General features: G+C 33.3%; 2 protein-coding genes across 2 annotated transcripts in view; one reads left to right on the top strand and one right to left on the bottom strand.

Moving 5' to 3' along the window:
• The window catches only part of LOC110018375 (uncharacterized protein sll1770), a 138,485-nt gene that overhangs the window by 113,166 nt on the left and 2,076 nt on the right, over positions 1-23,243 (bottom strand). The window lies entirely within an intron of this gene.
• Positions 9,988-17,876, top strand: LOC110018376 (gamma-glutamyltranspeptidase 1-like). The gene is made up of 8 exons (XM_020715670.1): positions 9,988-10,274; positions 11,146-11,477; positions 12,879-13,394; positions 14,575-14,810; positions 15,748-16,012; positions 16,445-16,582; positions 17,297-17,514; positions 17,572-17,876. The coding sequence occupies exons 1-8, from the start codon at positions 10,268-10,270 to the stop codon at positions 17,597-17,599; spliced, it is 1,740 nt and encodes a 579-aa protein (XP_020571329.1). The 5' UTR covers positions 9,988-10,267; the 3' UTR covers positions 17,600-17,876.

Below are 23,243 nucleotides of genomic sequence, written 5' to 3'. Positions count from 1 at the left end.
TACATATATTTGCGTTGATAAGTGTAACTTTACAATTATTGAATATTTATTACGTCCATATTTAACTTATATTTTTAAGCATATATAAAGTCGCCGGTCAAGTAGCGGGAGAAATATCGACTAAACCTAACCTTCTCAATATTGATAGAGGCATCACATTAATGCTCAATCCTAAATCACATAAAGCTTTTTCACATAATCTTTCTCCAAATACACAAGGAATTGCTAAGCTAGAAGAATCTTTAAACTTCATTTTCTTGTTTAGTATCTCATTCATAAACTTTCATAACTTCCAAAGTTTCAATGAAAGGAATATTTATTGTTTACTTTTTAAGTACGTCCATGAACTTTGAAAATTGTTTATCCAACTCATGCTATCTAAGTCTTTGAGGAAATGGAGGTGATGGTCTTTCTAAATTGATTTTAGTTAGAGATATTAAATTTTCCAGATCCTTAGAAACATGTTCTTTAGGATGTTCTTTAGGTTTTGTTTCTCTCACAACTTGATTCTCTTTTCTAACCACACCCTCTATCTCTCTTCCACTTCTTAATTGGGCAACGTCTATTTGTTCATCATTTTTCTCTTTAGGGTTGATCTCAGTGTTGCTAGGAAGTGTTCCTTGGGGTCTATTGCAAATTGAATTAGCAATTTGTCCAAGTTGATTCTCTATGTTTCTAATCACAGCATTTTGACTTTGCAACTAGTTTCCCATTTGCAGTACCACTTATTCTATAAATATTTTCTTATCCTCAGATTGTTGATCTTTGTTAGAGTTTGGTGGATAAGAAGGTCTATAGTTTGTGTTCCCCTGATTATTCCAACTTCCATTAGGATTTGCATGATTATTTTCCCATTGTTGGTTTCCACCCTCAATAGTATGATATCAGTTAAAATTAAGATGGTTCTTCCAACCTGGGTTGTAAAAGTTAGAAAACATATTGTTTATGGTATTTAAAGTCTCATATGATAACATAGAATCAATCATATGCCCTAATGAACTTTCCTCACTTACTAGAGTAAATTGAGGCTGGTTCATTCCAAATTGGTCCAACTTCCTTGATATTGCATTAACCTGAGATGCAAGAATTGTAATCGCATCTGTATCATGAACACTCGCTACCTTTTTAGGATTTACCCTTACAGTGGGCTATTGAAATTCATTTGTATACATTTCTTCAATTAACACATATGCTTCATCAAATGATTTTGACATTAATGATCCACCAATGACAACGTTAATTGTAAACCTAAGGGATCCTACTAACCCATTGTAAAAAGTTTGAATGATTAACTAATCAGGCAGAACATGGTGTGGATACTTAATTAGAAGTTCCTTAAATCTTTCTCAGGCTTCGTATATTGATTTCCCTTCATATTGACTAAATGAGATAATATCATTTCTAAGCTCAGTAGTCCTTGAAGGTGGAAAATACTTAGCTAGGAATTTCTGAGTTGATTCCTCCCAATTTTTTATAGAGTCAGGTGCTAATGAGTAAAACCACATTTTAGCCTTATCCCTTAGTGAAAAAAGAAAAAGCCTTAGTCTAACAACATCGTCTGACAAGCCGTATAACGAAATGCAGTACAAAGTTCTAGGAGTTCCCCCAAACTGGTTGTTCTGCACCAATTGGATAATCACTGAATTTAGTTCAAACGAGTCAGCTTCTACGACAGGGGTTTGTATACTTGAGTGAATTTCATATGTCGTAGTATTTTCATAATCCCTCAATGATTTATGATGATTTTCTAAGTTATTATTTTGAATGTTTTCCATTTCCATTTCTAGTTTTTCAAGTCCTTTTCGTTTTTTGATTTTTTTCCTTTTTTTCTAACTCGGGATCATAAGACATGAGTCCTACAGATCCTTTATTTTGAATACGCCACACAACAAATAATACATTAACAATTAAACAAATAAAACAAATAATATATTCAACACAATAGAACATTTTCACAAACACCTTATTTTTCACACAAACAATTTTTTCACAACACTTTTTCATACAAAAAACTTTTCACACAAAAATAGTTTTTACGATACTACAATTTTCCAAGATTAAGCCTAATTACTTCAACTAAAATTCTCCTAAAAGTCAAGATCAACCATTGTAATTCCTGACAAGGACGCCAAAAATTTGATCCAGATATTTTATATATGAAAGGATTTATGAAGTTGATACCACAACTTGAAGATTTTAATCCCCAGTAATGACACTAAAAACTTGATCCCAAACAAAGTAAGATTTCAGTTAAATTTGTAAGGATTCTACGCAAGTATACATATCTTTATCAAGTAATATAGGGTTTTCTGATTAAGCCCTGAATATCGGTCCCACGGAGATTGAGTTTAATCACGGTGGCTTTCAAGAGAAGTTCTAGTATAAAATAAAACACCCTAGCTTAGAAGGTCGATAAAGATTTGGTTTTGATTATATCCTATAATTATCACTACAATACTGCTTCTACTCCTAAACTAAAATACTTAGTGAAAATCAGAAAGTGGGGTTTAATATATTAAAAGTACTCTTCCTCATGCAATGAAATTAGTGACATGTGTAAAAGTAAAACAAGTAGAGAGAGAGATTGTGACAAACAAGAGCAATTATATTCTTTACCCTTACTAGAGATGCTATAAAGAACATTGGTTAATCTATAGTTTGAATAGTTTTGAAGACGGGCTAGGCAAGAAGATACTAGCTCTCACTCTAGAGTTCCCTCTTATCTCTCCACTTGGAGGCTAACATCTCACATCAAAACATAAAATAATAGATCAAATTAGGGGGATTTAGCCTGTCACTCTAAAGTCATCTAATTCTACACCCATTAAAGATTATTTTTCTATTTATTTGCACTCAACCATATGAACTACATTCTCATCCATACAATCTCATGTGATGCTATAACAGTTGATTGAGACAATACTATCCTGGATCTTACATGTTCTCACAACAAATTTTAACATGCAAGTTTATTAAGTTTACATGTAAATGAAGAACAAAGTAAAATCATTACAGTATATTGTCACTCTACTCAATTATATATCCGACATAACAAGAAATTTTTATTGACAAGAAATTTTTATTGAACTTTTCATTGAACAAGAATTTGAAACCTTACAAATAAAGTACGATAAAAATCAAAATACAATGAAAATACTTATCTCTGATAGAAATCAAACTCCTTGTATAGCAAAAACAATCTCCTTACAATCCCTCCAAGAACAAAGTGAAAAGAAAAGAAGAAAATCTCACACTCTCTCTTTCTCTCTCACCTTGTCGCCCCACTTGGGGCTCACGCCTAAGCCTTCTTCTTCTTCTCCAAGTTTTCTTCTCCTCTTTCAATTAATTCAAGAGTCCAAGAGTTATTTTAAAAATATTTCCAAGCCTTAATTATAATTTCCCAAGAGATTCTTAAGTGTTTCTTCAAAACTGTCCAAAAGGTGTCTTAAGTGCCTCTTCAAAACTCCATATAATAACCCCAAATTCTTTTAGAAAGTCCACTTTATCATTTCCAATGAATTTCTCAAGATATGCACGAAGCAACGCTTCAAAAATTGTCAAAATCTGATGTTTATTATAGAAGATATGTTGAAAACTGTCTTTGGCGCCTAAGTGCCATTTTTGGGCGCTTAAGCGCCCCCCTCTCTGTCTGGTGGCGCCTAAGCGCCATATTTGACACTTAAGCATCGGGCACAGGAACTTAAGTGCCCAATTTCGGTCCCCATGGCTCCGGTGTGCCTCGATTTGCTTCGATTTGCTCCGTTTAGGACCATTTTTGATCATTTTGCTCCAATCACTCCAAATTCTTCAATTTGATGTACTTACAACCAAAACACAAGAAATCATACATTTAAAGTGCAATATCATTATAAAATAAAACAAGAAAAATAGTACATTTTTAGGCGTATCACCCTCCCGGGTCATTATATTTCTCAACAGATTTTAACCTCACAAGTGACCAACTTGCAAAGTCAATGAAGCAACTGTAAAAATACTATCACAACTTTTAGACTAAAAATAAATATTTAAATCATTCTTATCTCACAAGATTAATTCCCATATGCAAGGAGAAAGAAATGGAACTATTCAGAATTCGTGGAGATAAAACAAAAACACATGATTTGTATTGAAAACCAAGTCTTAACAACAAAAACTTAAACACAAATATAAAACACCTTAAGTTTTGTCCCCTCGCAAATCCTGGAGTCTCCTTCAAGCAATCTTCAAACTCTTACTCACACAAACACAAACACACAATACTCACACACACACACACAAAAATCCTATTCTAAATCTTCTCCAAGTCTCTAAAATTCCCCAAAAGGTCTTTAAAAGTCTCCCTTTTTGTGCAACAATTTGCTCATTTAATAGATCTCTGAAAATAACTAAGGGTTGCTTCAATCAACCCTTCAAAATTCGACTAAATTCAATGCATCTTCTAGAAAGGTAGTTATTGGCGCTATAGTGCCCAGTTCACTCGGCAGATGGCACTATGGTGCCAAGGGTGGCACTGTGGCGCCATACAAAATACTCTATTTTGCTCAGTTTTTCCCTCATTTTCTCTAAATGTCCATTCCATGTATCTAAAACAAAAAACAAGCAAAATATCTTCCTTTAAAGTACAATATCATAAAAAATATACATAAAATGATCATGAAATGTACAATAAAAACAGGTAATTTTTAGGTGGATCAATTCTGCTAAACATAAACGTTACATGTCCTCAAGTAACTCCTTGTACTGTGTAAAAATTTATAACTTATGGTAGTGAGTTTTACTTAAATATTTCTATAGTTTTTGTCTTAAAAATGTAATAAGAAACTTAAGAAAAATTTTAATAACTCAGGTTAAAACTAAAATGTAAGAATATCTAGTAATCAAGTCTAAGAGTTCTGATTTTCTATTTATTTTAATAATAACTACAATTTGTCACACTGAGGATGCTTAGAAGAATTACAGGAAAAAGAATTTCATGAGAACTTTATTAGTAATGGTGCCAATACTTTAAGCCTAAGTTTAGAAATGTAATTAAGTTTCTTTTCTTAAGATGATTAAAGTGAAGCCAATTTTTGATTAGACATCTCCTTAAGCTTCTTCTCTCTCTCACACACACACACAATCACACACACACACACACACACACACACACACACACACACACACACACACACACACACACACACACACACACACACACACACACACACACACACACACACACACACACACACACACACACACACATATATATATATATATATATTGCTTTTCTTTTTCTTTTTAGAATCATTTTCAATCATTTCATTTCTTTTCATGTCATGTGAAGATTAAAATATCTGGATAGTCTTTAATGATTTTGAACTCTACCATCATCTTCTTAAAGTTAAAACTTTCCACATTTCCTTGAAAATTTTGTATTAGCTTTAAAATTTTTTTTCATAAAGTCTCAATTCTTTCTTTTTAAGTGTAAATCTAAGATCCTTAATATCTCACAAAAATACAATTTTCTTTACTTTAAATAGTAAAATCATAATCTTATACTCTTATACTAAATATCTTAACTTTAGAACTAACCTTTATTATTAAAAACTTTTGCTTAGGTCTTCTATGACATTTATAAAATAAAAAATATAGTTATCTAAAACTAGCTCTAAATACCACATGTTATGTTAAAATAATTTTAAAAATACATTTCTCTGAGGACAAATAATGTTTAGTTCTTAAAAAGTTTTTCTCTCTTCCCCCAAACCTAAATTTTTGAGTAATTTAAAATAGGAAAATTCATGAAAAAAGAGAAAAAAATTTAAAGTTTAAAACAGGAGAACAATACATGTACAAGTAGTAAAGATAGGTGCTGAGTGGTATTAAATCTAAGATTAAAATGAATAAAAATAAAAATACAAAGTAAAATACTACTCTATCATATAAAATGGAGCAAAAGGTAAACAATAAAATAGTAGAACAAAAAGGTACAACACATCAGTTTAATACAAATGTACACCTAAGCACAAACAAAACACAAGCATAACACTCCAACAAAAAAAAAACGATAAATAACTAACAAAAGAAAATCCAAATATAAGAACAGAGTAAAAGATAGAAAACAACACACTAATTATTCTCCTGCTCCTCATCATCATCGAGATCTACATCCTCCTCCATCTCACTAGTCCCATATGGTGTAAAACTCGGGCAAGTAGGAAATTCTACTGAATGATCTCCCGTCATGAATTTCACCATAGCCTCATGATAAGTAATATCAAAATCAGCTCTCCTCTGTGTATATTCAACATTATGATACAAGTGAGCTTCTAAGCTTTTCACCTGATTCTATAATGACAAAATATCTCCTTGTTGTATAAATAATTGCTCCATTACAATATCCATTGAAGTAGTACCAGAAGTGGAAGGTCTAGAAGTTGCAGCTAAAGCATAAGGAATGTCAGAACCTCCACTCCTAGATCTTGATCCGAAATGTTTTTCATAAATCTCTAATTTTTTTTTTCCAATAGGCTTATGAGATGGTAAGTCACTGGATGAAGAATCTGTATTGACTATAAAAAATTGAACATCGCAACTAGGAAAAATCACTTTCCTTTACCTTTTCTGGACCAAATGTTGGATAGACTTGTTGGGCACCACTATTTTTGCATTTACTAGTCCATGTGGAACTTTTGCTTTTAGGAGGATGTCATTTAGATTATGTAATGCACCTGCAACATTTTAAAGATGTATGATGTCAATTTTCTGTGACTTAATTAAGAAATAAATTAAAATTTTTATGGATGATTTCTCAGTTTTTGAAATATCTTTTAATTTATGTTTAGATCATTTAACAAGGGTTCTAAAACGTTGTGAAGAAACAAACCTTGTTCTCAAGTTGGAAAAATGTCAATTTATGGTTGCAGGAGGAATTGTGTTAGCACATAAGATTTCAGAAAAAGACATGGAAGTAGATCCAATAAAAATTCAATTTATTGTTGAATTGCCACCTCCTACGTAAGAGGGGTAAGAAATTTTCGGAGACATGCTGGTTTCTACAGACGTTATATTAAAGACTTTTCAAAAACTTCCAAGCCTTTATGTCATCTTTTGGAAAAAGACACTAAATTTGATGTTAATGAGGAATTCCTGAATGCCTTCAATTTATTAAAGAAAATTATTCACTGCACTTATTATTGTTTCACCTGATTAGAAAAAACCTTTTGAATTAATGTGTGATGCTAGTGATTATTCTATAGGAGCTGTTTTATGGCAAATGTACCATAAAATTTTTAAAGTAATATATTATGCTAGTAAAACCCTTAATGAAGCTCAAATTAATTACACTTATACTGAAAAGGAATTATTAGTTATAATGTATGCTTTCGATAAATTCAGAACTTATCTTATTGGAGCTAAATGTATTGATTTATGCTATAAAATATTTTCTATTGTCTTTCCTCTTCTTCTTTTTTCTTCTTTAATTATAAAAGCATTTTGAAGTATCCTCTTCTAGGACATACAACATATCATCTTCCTTTTCTTCTTCTAACTTTAGAGTTAGGGCTTTCCTTAACCCTATCATTGGTAATCTCTTATCAATGGTCGGGGTCTTTGTGATTCTCAACTCTGTACTAATGATCCTGATGATCCAATGTGGCTTCTAGAATGATCTCTAGATCGGGTCCTTGAGGCCTCCCACCTAACTTTTTCTACCATCGTCTTCATCTGTTCTCTCAATTTGTTAATCTGTTGTAACACAAACTCCATGTGTAATCCATTGTTGTCCTTCTTTCTCCTTTTATATTGAAGATCTCCTTGTAGGATTAATGAATGAATTCCACACTCACTACACCTTTTAGGATATTAAATCATTTTAAGACATATGGTCATGTATAGTTTGTGAATCCATTCAATTCGGGAGAGACCTTGTGAGGTGTGGAGGAGGTGGAAATGATTATCAAATTTTAGTAAATGTGTGTTACCCTCCGATGGATCCCCCTCTTTTCCCCTTCTCCTATATCTAACTCTCAATGTTCTTGTCCTTGTAGGGATACAAGAAAAAAATAAAAATATAGATAAATAATAAATTACATGATGTATTATACGAGGCTTGTTAAGGTTTTGTTGTTGATGAGATATTGTCGTAATTGTTAGGTGCCTTATAAATGCAAACGAACAATCATTGGTTAGAGTTTGCTTCCTTTTGTCGTGGCGTCAACCTTAAAGGATCGCTTAATGAACTTGGCAGTGCAACACGATAACTACATACAAGGTCAATAGAGGAACTAGATAAGTATTAGCAAACTTGGGCGGAGGAGCTCGCATGAATACCGACGATTTCAGTGGAGCAGCTCTCCAAATCCTTTTGAGAGACAACTCCTATAGCTGTGACCTCAATCAATTTGATTAACGAGTACAATATGTTTGTAGCTAGGAGACAAAATTTTTCACTCAAAGAGACATATCGCTTCACATTCCAAATTTCTAGATTCATTTTATAACTCTTTGGGGCGTGCATAACAACCAGGAGTCTTCCAGAACATCCTAGAATAGCCCATAATCTCCAAAAATCCGTCCAATAATCGTCTTGGGTTCCTAGGTGCCAGTTTTTGTCGCCCATGCACCGTTCTCTAGTCATGATTGGCGCTTAGGCACCACCCTCCAGGCAGCTCCACTGTTTTGCCTAGTTTCGCTCCGTTTCAGCTTCGTTTCGCCCCATTTCAGCTCCGTTTCACTCCTAACTGTTATACCTACAAGATAAACATGAAAACAATTTTTTTTAATGTGTAATTTTATTAAAAAACATGTGATAAATGTAAAGGAGATTAAACATAGAATGATATATCGAAATATGCCATGTCAGAATTTTCTTCTAGCTCATTTTGGCTCCAAATTACACCATATTTGCTTCATTTTTTTCAAAACTCCATTTCTTGTACCTGAAACAAAAAACATGCAATATACCTTCCTTCAAATTGCAATATCATTAAAAATAAGCCTAAATGTATATATAAAAATAGGTAATTTTTGGGCGTGTCACTAGGCTTTGTGTTGGACAATTGGGCTCGGTTCATTAGGCTCAGAAGGCACGTCTACTGTTTGGGGTTTCTTTGATAGCTTAGGAATTCTACTTTTGGATGTACAATTAATAATTTAGTAAATGGGATGGGCCAATGGGAGAATGCACCCCTAATGCCTTCATTATGGATATGCTCATGACTATTCGTTAACTTAGGTTGCTTGGTAAAATTTTACTCTCATATTTCCTATCATGTAGTATTGAATTTGATGCTCGTTTATGATAAGAGGTCAAGTGTTATGTGCAAGGTATTTCATTCACATAATAGAGGTCATTGTGCAATCAAGCGCTTGAAATTCTAGATAATTCAGGATATTAGGGCTCTATAGTCTACATCAATTATAGGTGAAGTGGGGAAATATATTTATTCTTAGATGAGAAGGGTAGTAATCTCTCAATATTTCAAGTTTTGATTATCACGGGCTACAATTTGACTTCAAAATATGATAGTTTGTGTCCAAAAAGATCCTTTAAAGAGGGTAAAAGATGTGTAATTTTAAAAGTAGCCTATGGACTTAAGATGATTATGAGGTGAATGGTATTATGAGGGTTGTGAGTGGTTGTGTTTGGCATTAAGAAGTGGTCCTACATGGTAGGTTTAAAGGCAATCAATTGCCAAAATTGGATGGCCTATTAACTAGCAAGTGGATTGATCATGATCACCGATATTTGCGACCAAGAGATCTTGTGATTCAATAAGCAATTTTTATATTACAGCCTCTAAATACACCACACAATTCATATGTATTTATGCTTCTAACACAAATTTCCATTTTTACTTTTATGACACTAAAAAATTTGACATCATATAAAAATATCAATATTAACAACTTTAAAAGATAAAATATATCTTCTCATTATAAGATTTCTCACAACAAAGTGTTAGGCAAGATGACAATAATTTGAATAGTTTGAGGTTAGACAATATGAGAAGAGTTTGCTTGTTGTTTGAGGTAAAGGGGAAGGCTAAGCAACAGAGCTGGTAAGCAAAAATGAGCTTCACGCGGAGAAGCTTTTGTACTTTCTCCGAAGACGTGCCGGTTTCTTCATGTTTTTTCCTCGCAACAACTATTAAATATTATGAAACTATGCGACTCGTTCATGGCTTCGGCTTCAATGCATGCAGTACAAAAAGGGATCACGAGGTGAGGCGTGAGAAACTTTGTTCTTCTCCCAAACCTGTTGCCCCTCGCCTTCAGCTTCATGAGCGGTAGTTTTCTATCTTCTTCTTATCTTTCTCGCTTCTCTCCTTCTCAAGTTTATATTTTTGGTAAAAAAGTTAGGTTTTGCTCACTTGGGTTGGGACCCAGAACGCTCCCGCCGTGTCCAGTTCGTATATGTTTTCTTTTTTTTTTCTTCTTTCAGGTCCTCTGTAGCAGTCATTTCGTAAAAGTTGCTTGTTTGGTTGTTGAAAGTTGGCAAAATTTAAATTTGGTGTATTTAATGCCAAGAATATAGCTTTCTGCAACTGATTTATGTAGTGAACTATAGATGTTTGACAGATTGTTCAAGTTTGTTATTTATGGCTAGAATTAAAACCCCCTAAATGCAATGTTTTTTTATGGCCTCATGATCACTTATGCTTTTGATCTAACTAGCTCTGCATGTAAATTTCTGGAGTGTTTTTGTGCGTTTAAGCAAACATTGATATGTTCCGTTAACTGAAAACCCAGGGAGAGAGAAGGATTGATTTGTTACAGATACTTTGGAAAGGAAACAAAGTTTGGAGTTAGAAGTAACAAAAATGACACGCATCTGCTCTGTTTTTATAAAAAACAAAAATTAAGAAAAAAGTATTTTTTTCATACTACCATCCTCGATACCTGTCCACCTTAGAAACAATATGGTGAAGCCTTGCCTTGATCTTTATTAGTAATACAGTGCTGTTTCGTACTGTGAATTTTTACTATTTTTATCATATTTTTTGCGTCTAAAACTGGGAGTTGGAGGAGGTATCAGAATATAAAATGCATAAATGGAAAGCAGTTCACTTTGAATTTTAGTTTTTAATCTTTGAATTTTAGTTTTTAATAGAAGAAACAATATTTGGTATCTGAGATATTTTTCATGGCCTTTTGCAGCTATGTTTCAGATTTCGCTCATCATTATGGTGGTTCTACTAACAACGAGCCCAGCTTTTGGAAATGAATTTGCTAAACATCGACTTGAGGTGATCAAATCGAGTCATGGTGCTGTTGCCACTGATGATCGGCGGTGCTCTCGGATTGGGCGAGAGGTCCTTAAGGAGGGAGGTCATGCGGTGGATGCAACCGTGGCGTCTGTCCTTTGCTTGGGCGTGGTTAGCTCTGCGTCAAGTGGTATTGGAGGCGGTGCTTTCATGATTCTGAGGTTGGCAGATGGAAAAGCGCAGGCCTTCGATAGCCGGGAAACGGCTCCGCTACTTGCTTCAGAGGTAATTCATCTTATTTCTAGTTTGAATTTTGATTTGGGCATTTACATACATAGAACACAATTTATGTATTTACATATCTGACGCTTAAGCATTCATATTTACATGTATAGCACTTGAATCTTTAACATCATATCAAAAATACCACCATTATTATATTTTTAAAAGTGAGATACATGCTATAATGCATAAGTTTATGACACCAGGGTGCTATAAATGTAAATATCAAACCATGTGTGTTAGATATGTAAATACATTAAAAATTTTGTGATAAGTATGTATATTGTCCGTTTTGATTGGGACATTCATCTAAATGCCACACAATTTCTATGTATTTACATATCTAAAACCAAAACATTCTTATTCCAGTGTACATCACTTGAATCTTTAACATCACATAAAAAATGCCAAAATCATTATCTTTTTAAAAGTGAAATACACCTTTTTCGTGCGTAAGTTTATGGCATCAAAGCGTTATAAGTGTAATATCAAATTTTGGGAGTTAGATATGTGAATACATAAAAATTATGTGGTATCTATTTAAATTTCCCATTTTGACGATACATGGAACTCTTTAAATTTATCTGAATGTTTGTTTTTCACGTGTTAGCTATGCTTTATCATAATGTTTGCTAATTCTTTAATCCTGGTTGAAATTTAGAGGCAGTCCTTTGTGGCTAAGTTGTCGAATTGTCAAATAAACTTTAATTGATTCAACTGATTCATAGTTTCTTGTAAAGGCTTGATGTAACTTTGACATTTAAAGAGTTTTCTTTTTTTGTTTTGGGTTCATGTTTTTCATGTGGTTCAGTTTAGAGGTGGCCTTGTCTTGACCAACAACTTGCTATTCTTTTTGACCTGGCAACTTTGGTGATATTATCTTGATGTGGAGGGAGCACTAAAAAAAGTGGTATTTCCTTTGAGAGTTCTTGTGGTTCAAAGTTAGGGGTGTGCATTGTTTGGCAGAACTCATTTGGTTGATTATAACTTTTACTAAAACCGAATTTCACAAGGGGTTATTGGATTATAAGTGTTTGGGCTCCATAAGTAACTCCTAATTTAGTGTTTATGATCATTGGTCTTAGAGATGAATTCTACATATTCTTTATTCTGTTTACTTCTTTTTCGTTGCAGATTTAAATTGCGAGCAAACCAACGAAATTGGTCAGGTTATGCTGCAATTATTAGATTGTCGATTGCATGTTTGAAACGTTGAAACTTCTCGTAGCTAAATCATACGTAAATTTGCAAAAATTCCTCTGCCTTATTAATATAACCATGTAATAATCATCATTAATAACAGTTTACCCATATATACTTTAAACTTCTAATAGCTTTTATTTGGCTCTGCATCGAAAAAAAAATCATTGTTAAAATGTCAATAAAATTTTAATGATTTTACAGAATATGTATGGTGGCAATACTTCACTGAAAGCAAGCGGTGCCCTTTCCATTGGAGTACCAGGGGAACTTGCAGGCCTTCATGAAGCATGGAATCAACACGGAAAGCTTCCTTGGTCAAGGCTCGTACGGCCCGCTGCAATTCTCGCTCGAGCTTTCAAAATTTCTCCTTATTTACACATGCAAATGAGTAAAACTGAAAATGAGATTTTGGCGGATGAGGGCTTGCGGCAAATATTTACATTAAATGGGTCCCTTCTACAAATTGGTGATCTTTGTCACAATATTCGACTTGCACATACATTAGAAGCTATTGCAAGGCATGGACCCCAGGTTTTTTATAATGGTTCTATTGGAATCGCGTTGGTGAAAGATATTAGAAAATTGGGAGGAATAATTACGATGAGAGACTTGCGAGAGTACAGAGTAAGCATTAAGGAGCCAATATCGGCTGATGTGATGGGGGTGAATATTCTTGGAATGCCGCCGCCTTCATCTGGTGGTGCTGGAATGACGCTTGTAAGTTTTCAATTTTTCATCTTGTGTCTTTTAGGGAGTATAACTATATCCATTTTCCCAATTGGGCATTTACTTATATAGCACACATTCTTATATTTTTACATATCTAATGCCTAAACTTCAATACTTACATGCGTAACACTCAAATCTTGAATGTATACCACTTAAACGTACTTTTTAAAAGTGAAATGCACCTTTTCATGCATAATTTTAAGACACCAAATTTGTTTTTAATTAGGTGTTTTTAAAATGTATTCTTCTTATTAATTTTATTCCTCTGATGCCCCGGCGGTCTCACTGCTAGATGAAAAGACAGGGAAGGCATGCAAGATAAGCATCCAGTGGGATGAAAGCAATCCTTCAAGAGCTCTGCACAAGTAGTTCCCAATGAAAAAGATGGGCACTAGAAATTTTTGAACATATCATATCATGTTGAATTTTAGTATTTTAAATGTTGTTATGAATCTAACAACAAATCAAAACAAGTTTGACCGCATTTGGAAGAAAAATAATAATGGAACCTTGAAACTACATTTAACACCTCATGGATCATGAATGAAAGCAAAATGTTCGAACCAACTAAAATACTTATCATTTTATTTGTAGAGGATACTTAACGTAAAACATATTTTCTTAATCGTTAAACTATTAAAACACAGTTAGTTAGGTTTTTTTTTGCAAATGTATGAGCAGAACAGAAGTACATTTACTAGCTCAAATGGAAGAAACCATCTGTTTCCTTTGAAAAATCTTTATCTGTTTCTTTTGAGGGCAAAAAATGTCAACAACTAATGCTTACCAATCCTGAAGAATTTAGGCATTTCTGTTTGTATAATTTGAGTTTTGAGTGAAGCGCCAAGATATTCTCCTGATTATTTACATGGAGCCAATTTTGCCGCAAAGTCTTTAAAAGTTTCACTTTAGTCCTTAAACTCTTTAAATTGAGGCTAAAATAATTCTCCGTAGAGATTATTTCAGCCCATATTAAAAGAATATGGGGACTGAATTGACAATTTGTAGACTCTGAGACTAAAATGCCCCCTGCAAAAATTTGATACTTTTCTCGGACTTTTATAACCATTCAGTACTTTTAGAAGATTTGCTATCCAACTCAAGCTGCCATTTAACACTTATTGTTTATCTTCTTTTTAATTTTTTTTTAAAATCTTTTTTGGAACAGATTTTAAACATCCTTTCTCAATATGGAATTCCTTCTGGTGTTTCTGGCTCTCTTGGGCTTCATCGATTGATAGAATCACTGAAACACATGTTTGCTGTAAGAATGAATTTAGGGGATCCTGACTTTGTAAACGTTACAAAAGTTCTTTCTGATATGTTATCCCCTAAGTTTGCGCATGAGCTGAAGAAGACCATATTAGATAATATGACATTCACTCCTGACCACTATGGTGGAAAGTAAGCTATCAAATTGCTTTATTTTTCACCTCCTTTCCCCTTTTACTCTTTCATTATATGCAACTGCTCATTAATTGAATTAAAATAGTTAAAACTTGATTACTTATTGTTTTGATATCTCTCCCATTTTTCTATTTTTTGACATTTGGCATTGTTTTTCTTTTAACTGTTATGGTTTGCAGACTTTATCTGAGTATGTTTTTATGTGGTTGCTAAAATAAAAGCTCGTTTGAGTCATATATTAACTTTCACACTCATTCATCTATAAATTTCATATTCATGACTTTGAGAATCTTCAATATATCCCCCAAGTTTTATCATGTCCAAATGTTGTTTAAAAATTGCAATGAACCGGCTCTCTGACCAGCATAACTTTGATGAACCGTTCAGTTCTATTCTAATTTTGATCAAATTTTAGCTTTTGGTATTGATTAGATGACTAGAAATAATAAAAGATTTCCATAGAAAAGATAATTAAAATAGGTTTTAAAATATTGATTTAGAATCATATTCAAGAAGTGTCTGAATAAGGAAATTGTATATTAAATTAATGAAAATAGCATTATTATTACATTATTATTATATTATTTAATTTATATTAAAATAATATTCATATCTATTAATTTATTCATTTCAACCCAGTTAAATTGTTGAAACTTGAACATATCCTTCTCTCGGTTCAATATTTAGTCTTATTTTCAAAACCTTGTGGCCAAACATATACCCTCAAGATTATGAACATTATCTGAATACTAATAGGAACAATTTGGCTTATTATTTTTGTATCTGGATTACATAAAAAGCTTATTTTGTGCATCTCTACTTAAAACATCAAAAACCTATGTTTTTTTTTTGTATTTATTTCATTTCATATTAATTTTCAAAAGTTCATTCCTAGATTTCAAATCCATAGTAACCCATTGACTTTGGTACGTAGGTGGAACGTACTCAGCGACCATGGAACTAGTCACTTATGCATTGTTGATGGCGAACGAAATGCCGTTTCGATGACGAGCACTGTTAATTCGTACTTTGGAGCACATATTCTTTCACCAAGTACGGGCATTTTGCTTAACAATGAAATGGATGATTTTTCCATCCCCATGAATATTACTGCAAATGTTCCTCCACCAGCTCCTGCAAACTTCATTAGACCATTGAAAAGGCCATTATCATCTATGTCACCAACAATTGTTGTCGAGGTAGTTTTTGCATTTTTCTTTTCTTACCAATCTTTAGGAAGAATTACATACATGCCACTCAATCCCTATGTATTTATATAACTAACATCTGAACTTCAATTTTTACATACATACCAACTTGCCTATGGATGAAATAGTGTATTTCACTTTTTAAAGGCTAAAATGGTGGTATTTTTTATGTGATATGAGAGATTTGGGCGGTATAAATGTAAAAGTTAGAATTTAGATGTCAGATGTGTATATTCATAAGAATAGAGTGGGGATGTATGTAAATGCCCCAAATCTTGATCTAAACTTGTTTCTTATTGGTGTAAAGAAAAGCCATTTCAATTGACATCGAAGAACATATTAACATTTTATTTTTTACACAAAAAACCATGTAAATGAAAGGTTGTTCTGTTGCTAGTTCTCAGAAGTTTTCTTTTGTTACAGGATGGGCAACTAAAAGCTGTAGTGGGAGCAAGTGGAGGAAGTATGATTATTGCAGGGACTACAGAGGTTTTCTTGAATCATTTTGCAAAGAGAATGGATCCACTCAGCTCTGTAATGGCTCCAAGATTATATCATCAGGTCTTTTCTCCTCTTTATATCATTTTAACTTTTATGATAGAAGTTTTCTTGCACTAAAGTTACATGAGGATGTACTTTGGTGTATGCTTTTCGCTAACAATATCCTTCTTGTGGATAAGATTAGAGAAGGAGTTCATGAAAAACTTGACTTATGGAGGTCTATATTGGAGTCTAAAGGTCTTCGTTTGAGTAGATCTAAAACTAAATACATAAAACTATAAATACATGAAATATAATTTTAGTAGTAATAGCTCTAGTGGCAGAGTTGTAATTGTGGGTGATCAAATCATAAAAGACATGAACATTTTAGGTGCAATGTACAAAATGCAGTACATTTAAAAATAAAATGATTGATTAAAAGAAAAATAAAATGGGGCATTTGCAAACTACCACCCAATTCTTATGTATTGACATATCTAACTCCCAAACTTTGCTTTATACGTTTATATCATTTAAGGCTTTCATATCACATAAACAATACCATCATTTTAACTTTTAAAAAATGAAATACACCTTTTCTTAGATAGGTAGGGTGGTATGTATGTAAAAAATTAGTAACACTAGTATTTTTGACATAATATTAAGGATTTGAGTGCTAGGCATGTAAATATGGAAGTTAGGTGTCAGATATGTAAATATATAAGAATTGTATGGTATTTATGTCAATGCTCCCATGCTTTTTTGCTAGCTTCTTAATAATTGTAAATATTACAGTTGATACCTAATGTTGTTCAATACGAGAACTGGACTACAGTCAGTGGAGACCATTTCGAAGTTCCTGCTGCTGCAAGGCAGGCCTTACAGAAGAAGGGCCATGTCCTACAACCTCTGGCCGGTGGGACTATCTGTCAGTTCATTGTTCACAACTTCCAGAAATCAATATCACATGGAAAACTCAAGCTGGGTAGCCTAACCGCAGTTAGTGATCCAAGGAAAGGGGGATTGCCTGCTGGCTACTGAGTTCATCAAATTATTTGCAAATTTGCAAGGAAAGGGGGATTGCCTGCTGGCTACTGAGTTCTTCAAATTATTTGCAAATTTGAAAAAAAAAAATTGATTTTTACAGTCCTGAAAATTAAAAAATTTATTTGAAATGTTGGATATGGTTTTGTTCAGATGTAAAGCATGATGGGATATGTTGGTATAAAGAGCTTCATTGTTTTGGTTGTAGTTTGAATTAGAGAACGATGCACTGTCTTTTTATTGGAAAATTTACATACATACCATACAGTTCTTATATATTTACATATCTAGTACTCAAAGTTTGATATTTGTACGAATAATATTTCGATGTCATAAACTTATGTATGAGAAGATGTATTACATATTAAAAACATAATGGTAAAGGTTTTTTTTATATGATGTTAAAGATTTCAGTGATATGCTTGTAAATATGAATGTTCAGGTGTTTGATATTTAAACACATAAAATTTATGTGGTATATATGTAAATGAGCTGAGATATACCATTTAAAGGCAAGAGACTTGGGGGGTATGTAGGGTTGTAAACGAACCGAGATTGAGCAAGCTAAGCCTCGGCTCGTTCCAATTTGGCTCGTGTTCAAAATGGCTCGTGTTGGAATTGGCTCGTGAGCATTATGTTTGTGTTAACATATTCTTGTTCGTGTTTGGCTCGAAATAGGCTTGGTAGAACTTATTCCGCGGAATGACACCGAGTAACACCGCAGAATAACACTGTTGTGTCATTCACAGTGTTATTGGTGTTATAGAGTAACACCGCAGAATAACACCGCGGAGTTATTCAGATGTTATTCGTGGTAATATCGTTGAATAACACTGCGGTGTTATTCTGGTGTTATTTCGCGGTGTTAATGATGTTACCAGTGTTATTCCGCGGTATTACACCGTAAAATAACACCAATAGCACTGTGAATAACATCTGAATAACACCACGGTGTTATTTTGCGGTGTTACTTGGTGTTATTAGTGGTGTAACACTGCATAATAACACCGATAGCACCAATAACACCGCGAATAACGCTCGAATAACACCGCAGTGTTATTTTGTGGAATAATACCAATAACACCACAAAATATTGAGTATATTTATATTTATATTTATTTATTAATTTATTTATTTCTTTTCAAGTCAATTCAATTAGAACACGAACGAACAAATATTTGTTCATGTTCAGCTCGTTTATATTTCGAGCTTAAAAATTTGTTCATGTTCAACTCGTTTATATTTAAGCTTAAAAATTTGTTCATGTTCTGCTCGTTCGTTAAGCTTAACGAGCCGCACACGAAGAACGAGCCATTTTGACAGCTATAGGTGTATGTCAAGGGGTTTGAGAAGAAAATTTTAATTACAAATATGTCCATAGAATCAATTTTCTTTTTTATGGAAATAACTGACAAGTAAAATAGAATGAAGAAAAATAACAAAGTCCTAATTAATTTCTCCTCATTGTGTAATATATATGTTTATAAAAAATGTAACATACTATTAAATCACACCAAGCAAAATTTATTACAATAAAATATTAATAACCTGTGTATAGATTAGGAAGCTTTACTAGGGGTGTAAATGAGTTGAACACGAGCGATCCCAGGCTCACCTCGTGTTCGGTTTGTTTATATTTCAAGCTAAAAAAATGTGTACGTGTTTAGCTTGTTTGCTTAGCGAGCCGAACACGAGCCGTTCACGAATAAAAAGTCGTTTTGACAACCCTAATTACGTAGCCATAAGATGTTAAGGATTAGGACAAGATTTAAAAATCATTTGAATCTCAATTAATATTTTTTATTCTATTTTCTTCATTAGTACTTTTAATTGATTATATATTTTTTTAGCCTTGTAGTCAATTAATTTTCTTAAAAATATTACTCATCAATGATATATATATATATAAATAATTGATTAATAGTATTTCAAGCCAAAACGAGCCAAACACTAACGAATAAATATTGGTTCGTGTTGTTCGTGTTCGGCTAGTTAACTTAGCGAACGAGCCAAGCACGAGTTTCTTAAAGAGCCAAACACAAGCTGTTCGCGAACAACGAGCCATTTTGACAGCCCTACTTTACATACATACCACACAATTGCTATGTATTACATATCTAACACCTAAACTTTTTAACTTTTATGCACAAGTCACCTTACCTATTGATGAAAATGTGTATTTCATTTCTTTTTTTCAAGTTAAAATGGTGGTACTTCTGCAATTATATGGGACTTCGGTGATATAAATGTAAAAAGAAAAATGTTGGTGTTAGATATATAAATACATAAGAATTGATGGTATGTTTATAAATGTCCCTATAAATTATCAATAACATAAAAAAAAAATGTAATATAATTCTATGACATGAGAAGAATATTAAGTTGCTATGAATTGCTCAGTTCATTTAAAAAATTTCACAGATTTTTAAACCCAATAATCATCTTTAAATGCAGAGTTTAAAGAAAAACAAATGGTTTCAGAAAAGGGCCTTATAATTCAAGCTAAGGGAATCATGTTATCAGATTACACCCAACAGAGAATTAAATACCTTTCCAATACAAGTTCTACGTAAAACCTCCATTCTAAAGCTCCAGAAGCATAACAACTCCATGTTAAGGAAGGTTTGAGATCTGATACAAACTTACAGAAAGAAAGCAGCCCAATTGTTCAGAACCGCTTCCTCTTCTTTGTGGGATGAAGCTCCTTCTCTTCCTCATCTTCTTCTTCTTCTTCCTCCTCCTCATCCTCTAAGCCCTCTTGCTCGTCATCCCCCCCATCATCGTCATCATCATCTTCTTCTTCTTCGTCATCATCCTCATCACCCTCCTCCTCCCCGTCCTCCTCCTCCTCCCCATTTTCATCACCACCTGCTGCTGCTTCATCACCAGGGCCTTCCTTGAAATTGCTGTTATCCTTAAGATATTCATTCCCCTCCTCAGCTTCCTCTGAGAAATCATCTTCACCCTCCCTGTCGTCCCCCTCACCATCATCATCTTCATCATCCGGGTCAGCATCAGCTGGTTCGGTTTCATTCTTATTGTTCTGTAAAGTTTGCCTTTTGGTACGCTTAAATGCGTCCTGAGCACATAAATTATTTCAAAACAGTAGGAATTATAAAAGGAGAGTTTTGAGAATGTAATTAACATGAAAAGCAATACAGCCATTTATATATATAAATACCACAAAATTCTTTTATACATACATATCTAACAAAAAAAAAAATTCATATTTCCATGCATGACACACATTTTTCTAGGTTTGAAAAGTGAAATATATCTTTTCACCCATAATTTTATGATATGAAAGCATTGTAAATTTAAATATCAAATTTTCAGTGTTAGATATTTCAGAACATAAAAATTTTGAGGCATCTATGTGCATATAAAAAACGTGTTAGTGCTGGTCCTCAAGAGATCAAACGGTTCAGAAAGGAAGAGTATGGTGAAGCTGGGTCAATTAAAAGAAGATCATGAGGCCTTTTTATTTGACCAAATGAAGCTATACGAGTCAGGCCAGCAATGCCAGAACCGATTGAACCACGAGCAAGGCCAAAAATGATAGGAGGATACAAGAAAGACCCACCGAACCAAAAACGAGATAAAAGGGTATCCTAGCCGATCACAATAAGAGAACCGATCCAAGGAAAGATCCGTTCCCTAGCTCCAACCATCCCAGGGATGCCCTGAATCGTGAGCCTACTCGAGTTTAGGCTCGATAAGCAGCTCTTACATTGAGCACGATGAGCTAACAAGCCAACCTCAGGCTAACCCCGACGACTCGTTAGCTCATGAGTAGGCTCGTTTTAAAAAATATTATGTTTGAAGATTTTATCTTTAAAGGAATTAAAAGTGTTTTAAATTTTTTTTTTTATATTTTTTACTAAGTGATTTTTTTTTTCTTACATAATTGCTCGTTCTATCTGACATTTTATTATAATATTACCTTAAGTTAATATTATTTTTTCTCTTTTATATTAAACAAATTAGCACATGAGCTGACTCCAACTCGTAGACTTGAGCTCAAGCTCGAGCTCAAACTCAATAAAATTAACCATGGTGAAGCTCAAGCTCAAACTGAGGTTGGCTCGAGCTCGACTCGACTCATTTACTAGGCCTGAGAATTTTCATTATGGGCCAAGGATCGACAGTTGAGCCATATCACCCGGCCAATCAAATCGATCAAGCTCAGCCGACCGAGCGGATCTCAGCTGACCCAAAGCAAATTAAGCTTAGCTAGCCGAGATAGAAAGCAGTCGGAAGATAGACTTACCCATGTAAAATATCAAAAATACCCTAGTGCAACCCCCTTTAAAGCAAAAAAAAAATATAACATCATGATATTGTATAGCCTCCTTTATAAATAGGGAAATGATTTTATGAATAAGACAACTTATTTCGACAGATTATCATTCATTCTCTTTTTATGTCTTTCTCTATCTCTCCTTACTTATGCTATATTTCTTGGGTGTGATTCACATACAAATCAGGATTCAACACTATATAAATTATCCAAAACAATAATGTCCAAGGAAAAGTTGACAGCTTCAACTTGTTGAATCCTTTTCATTAATTATCACAGGACTCATACAAGGGTATCTAATACTTGATAGTTGGGGCATTTACATACATATCACCTAATTTATATGCTTTTAGGTATCTAACACCTAAATTTTACTTTTTTATATTTATACCACCAAATCTTTTGTATCACATCAATTCATACATTGATAAAATGGCACATGTGTAAAAATTGAAGTTTAGGTGTTAGATTGATATATACATGCAAATATTCCTTGATAATCTGTGCTAATCTCATATTTAGATGTTTGAAAAAAAAAAAAACATTGATGTTGAAACACCAAAGCTCATAAATGTAGCTTTTGAATTAAACATACATGCACTCGTGCGCACACGCACACATGCGCTTGCACACACCTACACGCACGTGCACACGCCAATTGATCCGCACGCGCGCGTGCACATTTGCACACATGCTTGCGTGCACACACACATTTATACATACATACATACATAACTATACTACATATTTTGCACGCATGATTCAATCATTAAAAATTTGATGTTAGCAAGAAGGATAACTGTATTATACATAGTTTTGTTCTGCAAGTTGTAAGTGGTAAAAGTATGAATATAAATAATCAAATGTTAATTTTATAAATATTTATATCTTAGTGTTACCCATGAAATTGCCTTCATAATTTTTATTTTTAGGAATTTAAATACCAAGCACACAATTCCACACCTAACTTTCATATTTAGATAAAAAGCACTTATGCTTGAAAAAAATTATTTTACATAAAAAGTGGTAAAAATTATTATTTTTATGTGATATTAAAAAAATTGAGTGTTATGTGTCTAAATATGAAAGTTCAGGTGTAGGGCTATGAATTTAGCTCAAAGATTGTTAATTGCTCAAAATTGATAAGAATTTAAGCTCGAACCGGGATCAAATCTAAAAAAACGAGCCGAGCCATGAGTCAAAATTTTGGATCAAATTTTTTTCCAAGCTAATATCAAGCCGACCCAACTTGGCTCAAAATCGGATCATTAACTCACTAGCGATACTAGAGCTGTGAATTTAGTACATTCAATTCGAAGGTCGCTAATCGCTAACAAATTAATTTGAATTTTAGCTCGAATCGAAATAAACGAGCTGAGCTACAATCTGATCTATGAG

This window comes from Phalaenopsis equestris, unplaced genomic scaffold (genome assembly GCF_001263595.1).
Source record: "Phalaenopsis equestris unplaced genomic scaffold, ASM126359v1 Scaffold000018, whole genome shotgun sequence".
Taxonomy (NCBI): Eukaryota; Viridiplantae; Streptophyta; class Magnoliopsida; order Asparagales; family Orchidaceae; genus Phalaenopsis; species Phalaenopsis equestris.
Note: the sequence above shows the minus strand (reverse complement) of the source record. Positions and strands in the feature narration are given on the sequence as shown.

Bases quoted from the DNA above. Each gene is read 5' to 3' on its own strand.
- LOC110018376 (XM_020715670.1), top strand. The intron at 16,013-16,444 runs GTAGTTTTTGCA...CTTTTGTTACAG, and splicing joins CACCAACAATTGTTGTCGAG to GATGGGCAACTAAAAGCTGT. The intron at 16,583-17,296 runs GTCTTTTCTCCT...TAAATATTACAG, and splicing joins CTCCAAGATTATATCATCAG to TTGATACCTAATGTTGTTCA.